The sequence below is a fragment of the Triticum aestivum genome, chromosome 3B (genome assembly GCF_018294505.1).
Source record: "Triticum aestivum cultivar Chinese Spring chromosome 3B, IWGSC CS RefSeq v2.1, whole genome shotgun sequence".
NCBI classification, from domain to species: domain Eukaryota; kingdom Viridiplantae; phylum Streptophyta; class Magnoliopsida; order Poales; family Poaceae; genus Triticum; species Triticum aestivum.
In genome coordinates this window covers 50,875,973-50,892,169 of record NC_057801.1, presented here as the reverse complement: position 1 = coordinate 50,892,169, position 16,197 = coordinate 50,875,973, and the positions used below count along the sequence as shown (strand labels likewise).

Genomic DNA, 16,197 nt, shown 5'->3' with positions numbered 1-16,197 from the left:
TAGTATCCTAGAGATTCCATCTCATGCATGTTTAGTCGTGAGGTCGGGTGCCGGCTCTGTTGGTTTGGTTCCCCCTTGGAAGCCGGCGGCCGGTGGTGGAGGCCAAGTCATGTTCGTTCCCCGCTCTCTGTTTTGTGGCTCCATGTCTGGCCGCTCTGTGGGCTGCTGGGCGGCAGACGGCGCCCCTCCGGCAGTGGCTGAGGGGAGATAGTGATCTCTCCTCCGGTTGGTGGCTTTATAAATTTGATGAAGTTGGGATGTTATGCTTTTCTCTGAAACAGATATGTCTTGCTCTGGTAAACATGGATTTGTGACCATCCATAGCTTGTGCCTTGTAGCAGCTCAGCTCGAAGCTTGTTCAATCATCAGAAATGGCAACGGGGGCTAGCGGAGGGCAGCCGAGTGTTCTGAGCACATTACCCAAGGATTTGCCGCTAGATTTTCTAAAGACTATCACCGATCAGTTCTCACAGAGCGTATACTCGGTACAGGCGCATTTGGAACTGTTTATATGGTAATATGGTCGTGCGTGCCTTCACATTTTCGTGCCAATTAGATGCCAACATTTGCTGAAAACGTGTTTTTTGAGCTTGAACAGGGGATTGCGCCAGACGGGCAAAAAATTGCGGTGAAGAAACTTGCCGAAAATACACCAATCGCGCGTGACAAAGTATTTACTAACGAGGTTCATAATATTATGGCTCTGCAACTGCATCATGAAAATGTAGTAAAGTTGGTCGGCTACTGCCATGAAGCCCAGAAGAAAGTGGTGCAGAACAATGGAAGATATATTGTTGCAGACATTGTTGAAAGTTTATTCTGCTACGAGTACTTGCCGCACGGGAACCTTCAGAAGAATCTTTTGGGTATATATATATTTTCCATTTTATTTTAAAACTGTATTTGAGTATCTCCATATTCTATTAAGTTGGGCATCTGCATATTCTATTAAGTTTTCAACGACAAGAAAAGGCAGTAACATTCAGTTTATCCAATGGAAATGTTATTTGCATTCTGAGAAATAAGTATTGCTGGAAGTTATTATCTGTGAGTACTTATATTATGCAATGTTTCACTTGTTTAGAGGTATCTAATGTAAAATATGTAATGGACTGGGACACACGCTTCAAAATCATCAAGGGAATCTGCCAAGGTTTGGCCTTCCTACACAACACTAACATTGTTCATATGGATCTTAAACATGAGAATATATTGCTGGATGGTAAGATGACCCCGAAAATTGCGGATTTCGGTCTCTCGAGGCTCTTCGGTCAAGAACAAACACGGATGAGAATACAAAATGTTGTTGGATCATAGTAAGTGAAACATCAAATCCGATAACATTTTGTTCCGTCATTACGAAGTGAAGTGCATTTTGTTCTCTCTGGCAATACTTACTAAAATCTTTGTTGTCAGTGGATACATAGCTCCAGAATATCTATACAAAGGTGAGACTCCACCAAGTCAGACATATATAGTTTGGGCCTATTAATCTTGGAGACCACCACAGTTGAGAAAATTTGTTCCAACAACGAGCCATCTGCGACGCAATTTATAAAAAGTGTAAGAGAAATTATTACTTGATTCTTGAAAGACTGTGGTATATATATATAGAAGCTTATGATACAATTGGTTTATATTATCCCCAAGGATCATAATTCTGATTCTGTACATAGGTACGTGATATCTGGACGGATGAGCACATAGTGTCTCAGTGCTCACATCTTGATGGGGATCGCCTTCAGCAGATAAAAGTATGCATCAAAATTGGACTAGAATGTGTGGAGATCGATCGGCAGAAGAGACCTTCCATAGAAGAGATTGTCGATAGGCTCAACGGACTACGGTCAACTGAAAGTTGAATGCCATATGCGGCATGAAATAAACGGGGGGCACACAATGGCTTTCTATTGTTATGATTTTGTTAGCCCCACCTCGATATAACATTGCCCAATGGCCCAAGTCCGAGTTCATTGTTGTAATGATTTTGTTTTATAAGAATGCAGAGGAAAAGTTTTATTCCTTTTTCTCTATAAGGACAATCAATTCTGTCAGAACCATTTAGTTGATGTCCCTAAAAAATCATTTAATTCGTTCTGCATTTCAGCTGGTGGTTACATACGTACACTATATATGATTCAGGTCTTCAGTTTCCACGGAGCATGAAACTTCGGTCTTTTCAGGAGAGATGTGAAAGATGGAAGAACATGCTTCATTGTTGCTACTATGATTTAGGAATAATTCTCACTGATGTGCGTCATTGTGGATCATGTTAAATTTTATTTTTGGTGGTACTTAACAACTACTCTCTAAATACACTTTCTTTTACCTGCAACTTAATTTGATATAGTTTGATGACATATAATTCATATTTTGTTACCCAGGTTAGGGCCCCTGTTCTAGGGGTAACACCCTACTCTTGGTAGATGTTTCTCTCTTCTGTGAACGATGTGGCTACAATATGATGTCCGAGTGACCTCGTAGATCTCGGTAATTCTAATGACCTTTTTTAGATTCTGTTTTAACTTGGGATTATATAGGGGTGTCGAAGTAGAGAAAACAGTGGTATTATGGCCACAACTTGGTAATGGCGTAGATAAGTTGTCCGTTACCAGGGTCTAGATGATTTCATGGTGTAGCTGTTTTTCTTTATGTTGTTGGTAACATCAATCTTTAATGCCAGTTCAGTCGGATGAATGTCGTGGTGCGATCTAGGAAGGTGAGCGAAGAAGAATAGGTGAATAGTGTCTATTGGGCCATATCCTAGTCATGGGCCTACCCGGGGGATCTCACGATCATACATCAATCCTAAATAGGAAAAGGAGACATTCTTAAGCATTGGTGCCCAATTTCTCTATATGAACTCTGAAGGATCATATTAGTAATATATATTGCCACTTCAGCATTGGCGCCCAATAAATCACTCATTCTTCAATATTAGTACCACTGACATCTTAGCTAAGCAACTCTTTGTGCACATGTTGTCTACATTATCTAACATGGCGTTTGTTGGGGCTTATGAGATGGTCCCTTCATATTGTTTCTGAAAAATGAAATCATTGCCTCTTTACAAAATCAACCTTGCAAATAACTTTAATATGTCTGCTTGGAAACTAATATTGAGGTACTAAAGTTTGATTCTGCAATTTTGCATGCGCGCGTGCGTTTGATGATGCTTGGACAATGAATCAAACCCAATTGGGTACATTGTGGTTTTATGGCTACACTTCTAACAATGGTCTACAGCCGAATCTCACAATAATGTCATATCAACCTTTCCGGTGTATTTAAGCTTGTGAGACGTGTACGGGGACCAAACTATTCTAATATAATTGTGGTGCCAACTCTGATTTAATTAACAATATATGTTGAAACCAACCAGCTGCATGCCAAGCTGGTAAATTATATTAATTGGACTAGCTCCCATGCCATACTCATGCAATTTGTGGCTACAGATAGTCCACTATATAAAGATCACAATGTAGCTACATGCATCGAAAACATAAGGGTTGTATATTTCATAGTTAGTACACAACAGTTCACTCTAGTGGGTCTCCAACCACTACATCATGAGATTGCATAAACTATATGTACATCAATCCTAAATAGGAAGAGGAGGCATTGAGAAATGAGGAAAAACCACATGGTTAAGAACCAGAACGATGGATGTTGAATGCGCTACGTTTAGGTGCTGTCTTAGAACCAGGGAAAATTGAGAAACCACTATGTGGCAAAGAAGACAAAAATTTGAGTACAAAGGACATTTTCATTTTGCACATGTATATTGCATGGCCTCGACAATATTGATCATTGCCTCTCAAAACTCTAGTACAACTCAATAGAAGCGACCGCAATTACAAAGGAGTCGGGACTCCACCACTGATACAATTGTTTCAGCTTGACTGAGTTTTAAAAGGTTTCTAGATACCTTTTCGAGTCGCCATCGATATATATGGAAAGGCTTAATCGAGAATATATTTTCACAAAATTTGTTATGTTCTGAGTTTAACAGAGATGAAAATGACTTGTTTGGGTGACATCCATACAACAAGTTATCCAAGCGGCGACGTTTATGAACCTGATGTAAATTCTTTTACACTCTTATAATTTTTCTACTCGCTGTAGAAACTTTGGATCACATTGCATACCAAACTAATAAACTACATAACATCTGGACTTTTTTCTGCCAGATTTTTCCAAGACACTAGAATTAATCAACACCACAACACTTGATTCTTGAAGTCACAAATCTACCATGCAATTTTATTTCCCTTCCTTAATTTCAACTATCTGAACTCTGAAGTTCGTTTTCTTCTTCTTTCAACAATCTATTCTGCCATGCCTCCTGAACACACGCGCACATTCAGACACAAACTGCTGCAGCCAGAGTGAGTCACTCACTCACTGGTCATGTGAATCATCAGCTCCTCCTTTGGCGTCCGGGTAATATCCATTGGTCTTCTTGTAGGTGTACCAGCTGGCAATGAGCAGGTAGACGACAAAGTTGAGGAGGCTGAGCGCGATGAGCAGCCAGGAGAAGTAGTCGAGGTGGCCGACGTTGAGGTTGTCGGGGATCCACCCTGGCTTGCCTCCCCTAATGGTGACCTTGGCCACCACCGTGACGAGCAGTGTGCTGAGGTAGTTCCCGAGTGCGACGGTGGTGAGCGAGAGCGTGGAGCACATGTGTTAGAGCATAATTTTCCCTGGATAGTTTTGGTGATTGATGACAATACTTTTACGGACTAATCATGTGCATTAAGCTTTTCAGGTTTTCTAATATAAGGGCACTAAAACGATTATTTCCCCTCAAGGACTTCTCTGAAGACGGTTTTGTTTTCTTCGTTTCTTTTCGGTGGTATTGAGTCGTAGGTACAACTGTACTATCAAGAGGGGGTCCGTATTGGAACTGTTTATATGGTAATATGGCCATGCATGCCTTCACATTTTCGTGCCAATAAGATGCCAATATTTGCTGAAAAGGTATTTTTGAGCTTGAACAGGGGATTGCGCCAGACGGGCAAACAATTGCGGTGAAGAAACTTGCCGAAAATACACCAATCACGTGTGACAAAGTATTCACTAACGAGGTTCAGAGTATTATGGCTCTGCAACTGCATCATGAAAATGTAGTAAAGTTGGAGGGCTACTGCCATGAAGCCCAAAAGAAAGTGGTGCAGAACAATGGAAGATATATTGTTGCAGACATTGTTGAAAGTTTACTCTGCTACGAGTACTTGCCGCAGGGGAACCTTCAGAAGAATCTTTTTGGTATATAATTATTTCCATTTTATGTTTTAACTGTATTTAAGTCCCTGAAAAAAAAATACTATGAATTTGTGTTTGGTTGTCTGCATATTCTATTAAGATTTTGATGCTATACATTGACAAGAAAAGACAGTAACATTATGTTTATCCAAAGGAAATGTTGCCATACAAACAGGTTTTCTTGTACTGGCATTCTGAGAAACAAGTACTGCTGGAAGTTATTATCTTTGAGTACTTACATTATTCAATGTTTCACCTCTTCAGAAGTATCCAATGATGGAATGGACTGGGACACACGCTTCAAAATCATCAAGGGGATCTACCAAGGTTTAGCCTTCCTACACAGCATTAACATTGTCCATATGGATCTTAAACCTGAGAACATATTGCTGGATGATAAGATGATCCCGAAAATTGCTGATTTCGGTCTCTCGAGACTCTTCGGCCAAGAACAAACACGGATGAAAACACAAAATGTTGTTGGATCGTAGTAAGTCAGACATCAAATGCGATAGCATTTTGTTCAGTCATTTATGAAGTGAACTGCATTTTATTCTCTCCAGCAATACTTACTAAAATCTTTGTTGTCAGTGGATACATAGCTCCAGAATATCTCTACTATTAAAGGAGAATCGAACGTCATGATGGTTCGACCTCCTTCGATGCCCCCTCCTCGCTAGCTTTCCCACCCACGTCCTCCTAGCGATTTTTTTTCAAACCCTCCGAAAACCAGAGGTAAACCTCCTCTCATACATCGATCCGGCACCCAACTCGCGAATTAGAAAAACCACACGTCACCCACGTTCTTTCCCGATCTGGAAGACTATCCCACGTCCCTCAGACAGCACGAAAGAAACCAAAGCTCCTCACGATCGCCCGACGCGCCCCAATGGCCCGACGCGCCCTCCTGCCTCCTGATGTTGCTCCGCATCGACGACGCCACACCACGATTCGCACCGGCACCTCACCAGCCGTGCCCTCCCCCCAGCCTCCTGTCCATGCGCCCCAGCGATGCCATCCTGCGCACTACCGCTTCTCTGGGCTCCCAAATCCGGGGCTCGCCGCAATTCCCGAGGCTTCCGGTGGTGAGCCGTATGGAGGAGGAGCCGGCGGCAGGGAAGGGAACGGTCATAGCGTCGACTACACGTCAGAAGACAAGCACGGAGGACTACGTCGTGCAGTCCATGCTCGGCTGGGGGCCCCTCTCTCCATCATCTGCCTCATCTACGAGACCGCCCACTGTGTACGTGCTAACCCATTGTCTCGAATTCTCTTATTAAGTCATTCTATTAGTTCTATGATTCGTGATGATATGTAGGAAAATATTGATCTGGGTGTAGCAGTTTCCCTGCCCACCAGATGCTTGCTCTTTTTCCTTGGAGCATAAGAAGAAAAATTATTTCATCTATTGTAATAATTACTGTTCGATCCGTCAATTCTATCCTCCTGCAAGCGATTTTTATTTTATTTTACCACTGTTCTGGAGAGGTTCAGCTGCCTTTGTCTGGTGTTTCTAAATATTTTAGTTGTATATATACATGCAGAGGTATGTGCTTCTGAAGGTGGGAAGATCCAAGACAAAGAAAGAGGGAGGGAGACAGGCAACATGTAACATGGAGATGACCCAGCCATGCTGAATCCGCTAGACGCCGAACCTACCATGGCCATGTCCCCGAGGTGAGCCCTGATGCTCTTTGATGACCGCGTTGTGCCCACGTTGTTCAGGGAGGAGCAGGACATGGCTGGCATCCTCAATGGGAGCCATGTGTGCATGTTTTTTTAGTTTCTTCCTGATAACTTGCTGACCATGATGAAAAGTACACCGAGTCGCCGATTTTTTCGGTGAATTGTTGGCCTCAGTGTAGCTCCTTCAATCATATATATCGCCTCATATTTCTTTGTATTTATGCCAGGTAAATGCCAAACCAGTCAGCTACCTTCTGGATATCATGTTTTGGGTAGGTTTCCTATATATAAATTTATTGAAGTATCAATTACTTCATGAGCTACTATTTCTACTACCATGTTTTGCAATAGCATAGGATATTTCTGTGGTGCGCAAGTAGGATATTATTCACCAGTTAGCAACTGTGCTTTGGTATAACTCAGGTGTCTCAATGAATGATTTAATTGATTATCCAATATTTATTTAGTATATGGTCATGTTGTTGGCAAAGAAGATGCATAATTCTTTTGGGAGGAAAAAATGACATGCATGCTACTCCCTCCGTTCCTAAATATAAGCCTTTGGAGAGATTCCACTATAAACCACATACAGAGCAAAATGAGTGAATCTACACTTCAAAATGCATCTATATACATCAATATGTGGTTCATAGTGCAATCTCTACAAAGACTTATATTTAGAAACGGAGGGAGTAGATGTTAACAAATTAGCATAGGTCATCTACATTCTATGTTGCGTCCGGCTGACGGATGTGCAACTTCTGATTATCTGAATACTAGAATAATAATTCTTATGTAGCAGCAACACATGATGTATACATTGAGCCATGCTGAAAACGAGATGCTTAAATAATTGCACACTTGATTTGTAAAATAAAAAAATTAACACCGAAGATAGCATAATAGAAGCATCTCTCAGTTATTTAACCCATAGCTGTACTATTTTTAGAAGAAGAGGCTGAAGCTGATGGTCCAGCAAAGAAGTTTAGAGGTGGAGACCAAAACTAGGGCCTGATTTTGTTGAGTGATATTCGTCACATATAACTAAGTATAATCTCTATTAGACAATCTTCTTGCGAACCAAAAACATAGGTGCATGTTATTTTCTTATATTTGATGTACATGATGCAAGGAAACTGTTAGAAGGGATAGAGAGAGAGATTGGCGGAGTATGATGGATGTTGTATTGAGCCTCACAGATGGCTTATATAGAGTAGAAGGCTTGGAGGGCAAGAAGCCTCTCCTAGAGATAAAGCAGGAGATAATTACAAATCATAGTCTACCATATACAGAGATATACCTATATACTCTAACATCCCCCAGCAGTCGTAGCGGTAGCGTCGCGCAGACAACAGGAGCGTCGCGGACGGTCAAACTGGAGATAAAAGCAGCCGACGAGCTGACATCCCCCCGCAGTCGCAGCGGGAGCGTCATGGACGATGTGGTGGCCCTTTGTGCATTAACTGTAGAGGAAGCCGACGAGTTGCTCAAGCGAGGTGGTGGCCCTTTGTGCCGTTGTCGAGGTAGCCGAGAGCGTGGGTGGTGTAGCCATGGTCGAGGTACTCATGCGAAGAACGCCCTGATCGATTGTCGAGTTTGGTGGCAGGTGTTGTGGAAGTCTCCGTGGAGCCACAGGCGCAAGGAGGCGCCGAGTTAGTCATGGGTGCAGTGGTATCGAAGTAGTGGTGCGCCGGGAAGAAGACGTTGTTGACGAGGCGTCGCACCGGGTTTGGCAAGCCTGGGGACACATCATGGACGAAGGCACGCGTCGATGTTGCCAGCACCGGGCATGCATAGACGCACGATGTCGATGTTGACGATGCGCCGCTCCAGACTTGTCGGGCCTGGGAATACACTGGGGATGATAGCACACGTCGGTGTTGTCAGCACCAGGCATGCGAAGATCGGGACTAAACCATGTCGGAGGAGTTAGAGGAGCCAGCAAAGAATTACTCAACGACGGTTGCGGCGCCAATCAGTGAGGGGCCGATGTTGCCGACGGTGGTCGGAGTAGACGAAGTGATCGGGGAACATGACGATGACGTTGGCGATGAGCTGGTGCTGGACGAAGACAAAGGGGGTGGACGCGCGCCGTGGTGCTACGGCTTGAAGGGGTGATGCAGCAGCAACTCGCGGGTCGGTGATAACGGCGAGAAGACCTCGGGGTGGCGGCATGGACCGTGAGCCGTGGCACTACGTCCCGAAGGGGCGGTGCAATGGCGGTGTGCTGGTCAGTGCAGCCGTGAGGACGGCCTCGGGTAGTGGCCGGGACCGCGTGCCACAGTGCAATGGCCCAAAAAAGAAAATACCGGGCAAGCAACCGGCGGAGAGAAAACCAATCAAGAGATCGGAAAAACTCACCAGGGCAGCCATTCACGGATCAACGGACGAACCCTGCTATGGGTCACGCGCCCCACGGAAGAGATCATGATGATCGACCTTCCCAGGGGTGGCGCGGTGCGGAAGCGTGCGGCGGTTAGGTCTAGGAACTTGCGGCTGATACCATGTTAGAAGGGATAGAGAGGAGAATGGCGGTATATGATGGATGTTGTATTGAGCCTCTCGGGCAGTTCATATAGAGTACAAGGCTTAGTGGGCAAGAAGCCTTTTCTAGAGATAAGGCAGGAAATGATTACAAATCATAATCTACCATATACAGATGTATGCCTATAATCTAACAGAAACCATGCATTTAGAAGTCAATAACCGAATTTTGTTACTCTTGAGATGATTGCAATAAGTAAGCATCCGGTAGATGAGTAAGAGTAACAATTATGGGAATAACCTACTGATTATATATCAGGAATCCAACATGCTTTCCATCTTTTGTTCATCATGGTCACCGCTTCCAAAAAGTAGTGACGGATGTTGTCGCCAGATGTCCAACCCTTCATTATCCATGTTGTAACCCGAGCTGCTTAGTGCGCGACCATCATATAAAACGATTGCAACCCTGGTCACCCTTTTGTTACCAATGTTGTATGTTGCTATTTTTCAGACTCCTACTTCATTAATCGTATCAATACGAGTATATGACAGGCTTAATGCTCGGTCATGTGTATCCTTTTGATTTCGAGGCATGATGGCAGATGAAAAAGAAAGAGCCATGATGGAGATGTGGCAGGGCTTATGAGGAGATGACACACAATGCGAGCCATGGTGGAACAAAAACAGCAATACGGGTTGGGCCTCCGGTTAGTAGGTTAGTCACAAAAATGATATAAATGTGTAAAATAAAGCCCATAAACATCCAAAAAGGTAACATAATAGTATGGAACAATCAAAAATTATAGATACATTGGAGACGTATCACACCACAGAGGCCAGATCGTGTCCCACTACTTGCACGAACACAAACCCACTCACGCACTACCTAGACCACGTACAGGCGCGGTGACCATGCACACGCGCACTCACACTATGTATGATAACATCTCCATCAAGTTAGACATATACAGCTTGGGCCTATTAATTTTGGAGACCACCACAGTTGAGAAAAATTGTTCCAACAACGAACCATCCACAACGCAATTTATAAAAGGTGTAAGAGAAATTATTACTTGATTCTTGAAAGAATGGAGTATATATATAGAATAGAATAGAAGCTTATGATACAGTTGGTTTATATTATCTCTTCTGATTCTGTACATAGGTACGTGATAACTGGACGGATGAGCACATAGTTTTCACGTTTTTCTAAAGGTCGGGCCGGGCCGGCCCGAAGCCCGACGGGCTTTTACGTGTTCGGGCCGGGCTTGGGTCCATAAAACAGGCCCGATGGCCGGGCCGGGCCCGGGCCTAGGTTTTTTGCATCGGGCTTGGCTAGGCCCAGGCCGAGATATGGCCAGGTATACATAGTGTTGATGTGGATCGCCTTGAGCAGATAAAAGTATGCGTCAAAATTGGTCGCTCCTGCACCCGCGTGCGTCACCGCACGTGCACAGCCGCCACGCCTCCGTACGGATTGCAGCGGCGTTTGCGTTGCGGGTGCACCAAACCAAAACAAAACGCGCATGCTTCTCTGGCTGATTGCCAGCCTAGCTATTGCTAGATAGCTCAGTCCGTCCTCCGCAAAATCCCGTCTTTTCTTTTCTTTTTGTTTGTTTGTTTCCATGAGCGCATCCACATTGGTTGGAAACCAAAACTCACAGCTGCTCAAGGTGGATTGGATTGAAAGAGGCCCTCCCGCTTGACTACCGTCGTTCCTCCTCCCTCGGCAACTAATCCCGGCCGCAACGCCCCGACACTCTAATCTAACCTAATCTAATCAGCGCCATGCCACGCCTCAACCGCAAAGCAAAGCCGTCTGGGCCGCACTCACCGCCAGCGGACGAGCGACGACCATCTTGCTCTCCGACCTCCTGCCGCACATCGCCGGCCGGCTGCTTCTCTAACACCTTGGATTTCTCTCCTCTCCTCTCCGCTTCTGCCTCTCACCGCCGGCCTAACATGCATCTCCTCTCCTCTCCGCGTCGCCGAAGTCCTAAGTCACGCGCACCCCGCACGCGGATGGATGTCTCTTCCTGGTATATATAGAGAGACATAGAGCTGACCTTAGAAGAAGAAGAAAAAGAAGAAAAAGAAGAACTGAGGCATGCATGCCGGAGAGGAAGAGGGTGACGCGGATCACTGAGGTGGCGCAAGCCAAACCCTTGATGGCTGGCCGGCGGGGATCCATATGACGTTTTAATGATGTGATGATGATGATGATCCCTTTTCACAAAAAACGTGGCACAGTTTCATACACCTTTTACTTGAAAGCTGGTGGGCATTCCAAGGGCTACATGGAGGGTTTCTCTGGTCACGGGGGCGGCAGCTACCTAACAGCTAGCAAGGTTCAGTGACAAAATTGACACTATTTTAAAGCTAGCAGGTTCGGGTGGCAAAATTGACACATGTGGCTACAATTCGTAAGCCATTCCAATGTTATTATTATTTTGACTGGATTATTCCACAAGGCATGGTAACTGTTTGATAACTTTTCAATGGATTTTAAATTTTTTGCACAACATAACAGCATCTCACGCAGAATAACGGATGAAATTTTTAATGTTGAGCGTGCCAGGCAGATGAACAATATTACCCAGTGGGTGGCAACATTTTATGATTGTAACCACCATAAGACATGATCTCTTCCTTCTTATTATACTTAGCACAAGACATGAACGATTATTTGTCGAACCTTTGATTTTCTAAAGGCCAACGTCCTCCCTTCTTTCTTTCTATCAGAAAATCCAAGGCCCTCACATACAAAGCCGTGTACTTTCTACTATACTGTACACCCATGCAATCACCTAGGATTTTTTTAGAAAAGGAGGAGGACCCCGGCCTCTGCATTTGGACGATGCATGCAGCCATTTTTATTAAAAATTCACACAAGACCTTACAAAGTCATACAACAGTAAGACTAAAGCCACCGTCTAGGCAACATCTGTCGCTACTCCTATACAGTTGATGAAGGGATGCTGATAGTTTGAGCCTAATACACAGACCTCACAGCCAAACCTACCATCTAAGACCTGAGGTCCCAACCAGGACGTCTGCCGGGTATGGGGCACCCACCAGTCCGGCGCACTTCTCAACCAGGACGCCTGCCGGGTATGAGGCCGCCGCAGCCACCTGCCACCAATCCATCTCCAGTGTTGTACTGTTGCATCAATCTTGCCCGGTCTAGCTGCCGTCGATGCCACCACGATGCCAGACATCGCCACCTCCCTGCGCAAGTCCATCTCCGCGCATCAGACGTCGGCGCCATGCCACCGAGATCCGCCGCCAGCAATGTGTAAGCTGAAACACCGCTCCACCAAAAAGCCTTCCACTGGTCCCTCGGTCCGTATACACCTTCACGAATGACGCCCCCAAGAGGGAAACGACACCATAGAGTCGCCGTCAATTGATCTACTGATCTAGGGTTTCCCCCGGAGGTAGCATAGTGTGGCCTTGAACTTCTCCATGGCGATGCCTTCAAGAAGGAAACGATGCAAATAGCGCCGCCACCGCCGGCCTTGATAGCTAGCCGAGAGCAGGTTGAAAGCTTGGTAGCTAGCCGAGAGCAGTTTGAATGACTAAAGTTTAATGTGAAAGCAAATATGGGTAGTGTGCTTGACAAAGTAAAGGTTGGATGTCTCATGCCCCTTGAATACAAGTACCTACGCCATGGTTACTCAACTTGGGACACAAAGCAAATTTAAGTTATCTATAATGGTATCATTAAGAGCCTCAACTGGGGTACCTCTTGTCCCATGATATGGATCAAGCCCACATCAAAACAACAAGACAAACAAACAAATGAACAATCTCAACACCCTTTTTATTTACCACTTGGTGTTGGCTTTTTATTGTGGGGTGTATCATAGATGGTTCACCATAGCATGTAAGTAAATTTCCACCATGAATGATGTATGGCTTAGATTAGTGGCCCAGGCTTCTCTCTAACCATTTATACAAACTTATTTAAACTCACTTTATTTCCACATTATTTCACCATGATAGGCATCCATAAACAAAAGTACATGATATCAACTAAATAAATGAAGGAGCATGTTGAAAGCTTTGCATGTGACAGCACATATGGGATAACTCCCAACCTCAAACATTTTATCAAGCCACTAGCATCATAATTTTAATCACAATGGGTCATATTTATTTCATACTATGATAATAAAATGTGCATCAAGTTCGTGAGAGCTATTTTAACCAACTTTTACCATTACAATGAATAACATAATCATTTTCATTCAGAGGTATAGATAACACAAATATCATGATAAACATACTTGGGATAGCATAAAGCTAATAGGTAGATATGGTGGACTTACTGGAAAAACTTTGGTTGAAGGTGTTAGAAACAAGTTTTTACTTGTTGGGATTTTTGGGCTAGCAAAAGGGAGAAAGTTGACCATCTAGATGCATGCATGAGTGTCCATAGAACTAACCAATTCATGTCAAACAAAGTAAAATAACATACATCATCAAAACATGAATAAGAGATAGCTCATGATAAAGCATTTGTAAATTATTACTCATTAACAAGCTCATGAATCATGCAACTATATGTGTCATTAAAAATCAACTTAGGCATCCCTTTTCCTAATATGATAAAATCATGCAACATATGTCAACCCATATTTCCAGTAGCTCTTTCTCATATAAAAATGATAGTGTGGTGGTCTCACAAAAAAAAATCAAAGCAAAAACAAACAAAAAGACGCTCCAAGTTTATGCGATAAAGTGCATTGATCGAAAAACAGAAGTTAGACGTGTGCAAACCGAGAGTGTGTAGGTTTAGTGGGGATGTTTTCACATCCCCAAGCTTATGGTTTTCACCATCCTTGGATAACTCTTGGTGCATCTCCTCCAATCCCTGTGAAAAAAACTTCAAAACACCGTTTCTCCCATTTCTTTTCCGTGGGGTGACATTAGTAGTGATAAACAAATAGGTTTCTTGCTGCAAATAATCCTTGGACAAAAATGCATGAGGATGTCCAGAAAGTATATAATGTTGTATGCCTACTCATAAACTCAATTGGATCACAAAGATTCAACTTAAAAGTTCAAAATATGCATAAAACAATATGGGACATAATCTGTCCAGAAAAACAGCAGCAGCAAAACATATTTTTCTGCCCTACTTATACTTGTCGAAAAATTCTGAAAACAATCAGGCATACAGAGGATGAAAAGTTGCAACTTCAGTTAAAATTTCAGCTCATTCGGAGTTACAAAATAAAAATTAAAAATCAAACCGTGCACAGACTTTGTGCAGGAATAACATCTCCGAATACAAATAGCAACTTTGTCAAACCAAAATGGGCAAAACTTGGCACTTTATTAAAAGCTAGCGTGTAGTGCGCGGCGGCACGCCGCGCCATACTGCTTGTTGTGCGACGATTTTCCTTTTGAAGTTCTTAAAACTTTGTTTAGTACTTGGTTGATAACATAGTCATTCACACATATAGATAAGGTTCATTGAGTCAACACAGGGAGAGTGCAACGTTTCTACTTTCCACTTAGATTTGAGATCCTCGGCTAAGTTTGTTTCTTTGATACAGTGGTAGAGAACTGGCACCGCGCTTTATTTGCATGTTTCAGTGAAGTTTTGTATATATTGAGAAAAGCTCATGTGTTGGTTATCCATTTGTTGGTTTCTTCAGGAATGCGATTCTTGCCTACAGGTGTACATGCAAACATAGATTGATGACTATAAGTAGGGTCTGTTGGTAACTTGGTAATGCATAACTCATCGCCCATAGTAAGCCTACACACTTATAAGCCAATTACACCATCGTCGCCGGTTGGGGTGCGGAGAGGGGAGATGGAGAGGCGGCGCGCTGGCGCCTAGGATAAGGAGTGAGGAATCGATCGGGAGTGGTGGCTAGGGTAGGAGGGGATTGCTGGAGGCTACGTACTGTGAAGAAAGAAGGGCACATACATGAGCAAAGACTTGAGATGTTGGGTTGTGCGTGGGCTGGGCTTTTACGCAGGCATTTGTCCATGTGCATCTAATCTGTCTGATCGATTACTTTGGTTAACTAAAGTACAAGACCGGAATTCCTAAATTAATTGTGGTTCTTACAAAGTGCAGACTGAACTAAGAATTGGAATTTTCGGATTCGGTCTTTTCGAATTCGGTCCCGGTTTTTTCTGTTCAGTAGTTGGGTGCTAGGTTAATATGCCCATCCCTACATGCATGTATAGCCACTCAATAAAAACAGAACAGTTTTTCAAACCATGCAAGCAGTCACTGTTCACGTAACATGCAATTAACTGAGATCTGCTATATATATCACCCATCAATATACGTGCTGGGATTTCATCAATTATTAGTCCAAGGCTATTAACTCTACTCTCTTCGGACAGTAGGTTTGTAAGGAGAAATAGCAATAAACCAATGAAAAAATAGGAGCTTCGCAGAAGTATCGATTTAGTGCCTGTTCGGTTTCTCTCCGCTCCCGCGACTCAGATCCCGGAGCGGAGCAGGCTGTTGCAGCTTTTTATGGAGCAGCTCAAACCGAGCTCTGCAGCTCCGTGGAGAACGGAGTGGAGAGATTCCAAACGGGGCCTTACTCTTAGAAAAAATGACGTTGTATTCTTTTACATTCAGAAATTAGCTGCTCTGAATACACATACCAAGTGTTCAACATGCAACTGCTTACATAGACTGAGAATACACATATACTGCATACCACACAACCACAACCATGCATGAGTGTTGTCAACACCCGGATCAGTAGCAACCGTCACCAG

At 43.6% G+C, this 16,197-nt stretch overlaps 1 protein-coding gene and 1 pseudogene across 1 annotated transcript; both read left to right on the top strand.

Annotated features, from left to right (window-relative positions):
* The first annotated feature begins 371 nt into the window (after positions 1 to 371).
* Positions 372 to 1,873, top strand: LOC123064668 (cysteine-rich receptor-like protein kinase 6; annotated as a pseudogene).
* A 2,875-nt stretch (positions 1,874 to 4,748) lies between these two features.
* Positions 4,749 to 11,002, top strand: LOC123067267 (cysteine-rich receptor-like protein kinase 6). Its single transcript, XM_044490142.1, has 8 exons — positions 4,749 to 4,827; positions 4,889 to 4,917; positions 5,001 to 5,268; positions 5,530 to 5,755; positions 5,857 to 5,884; positions 10,375 to 10,494; positions 10,604 to 10,633; positions 10,784 to 11,002. Exons 1-8 carry the CDS (start codon positions 4,749 to 4,751, stop codon positions 11,000 to 11,002), a joined length of 999 nt encoding a protein of 332 aa, XP_044346077.1.
* Positions 11,003 to 16,197: the final 5,195 nt, after the last annotated feature.

What these genes read in the sequence shown, in the direction of transcription:
- LOC123067267 (XM_044490142.1), top strand. Translation starts at nt 4,749, where the DNA reads ATGTGCATTAAGCTTTTCAGGTTTTCTAATATAAGGGCACTAAAACGA. An exon ending in TAGCTCCAGAATATCTCTAC is followed by an intron (nt 5,885 to 10,374) that starts TATTAAAGGAGA and finishes ACTCACACTATG; the next exon opens with TATGATAACATCTCCATCAA. An exon ending in ACTGGACGGATGAGCACATA is followed by an intron (nt 10,634 to 10,783) that starts GTTTTCACGTTT and finishes GGCTAGGCCCAG; the next exon opens with GCCGAGATATGGCCAGGTAT.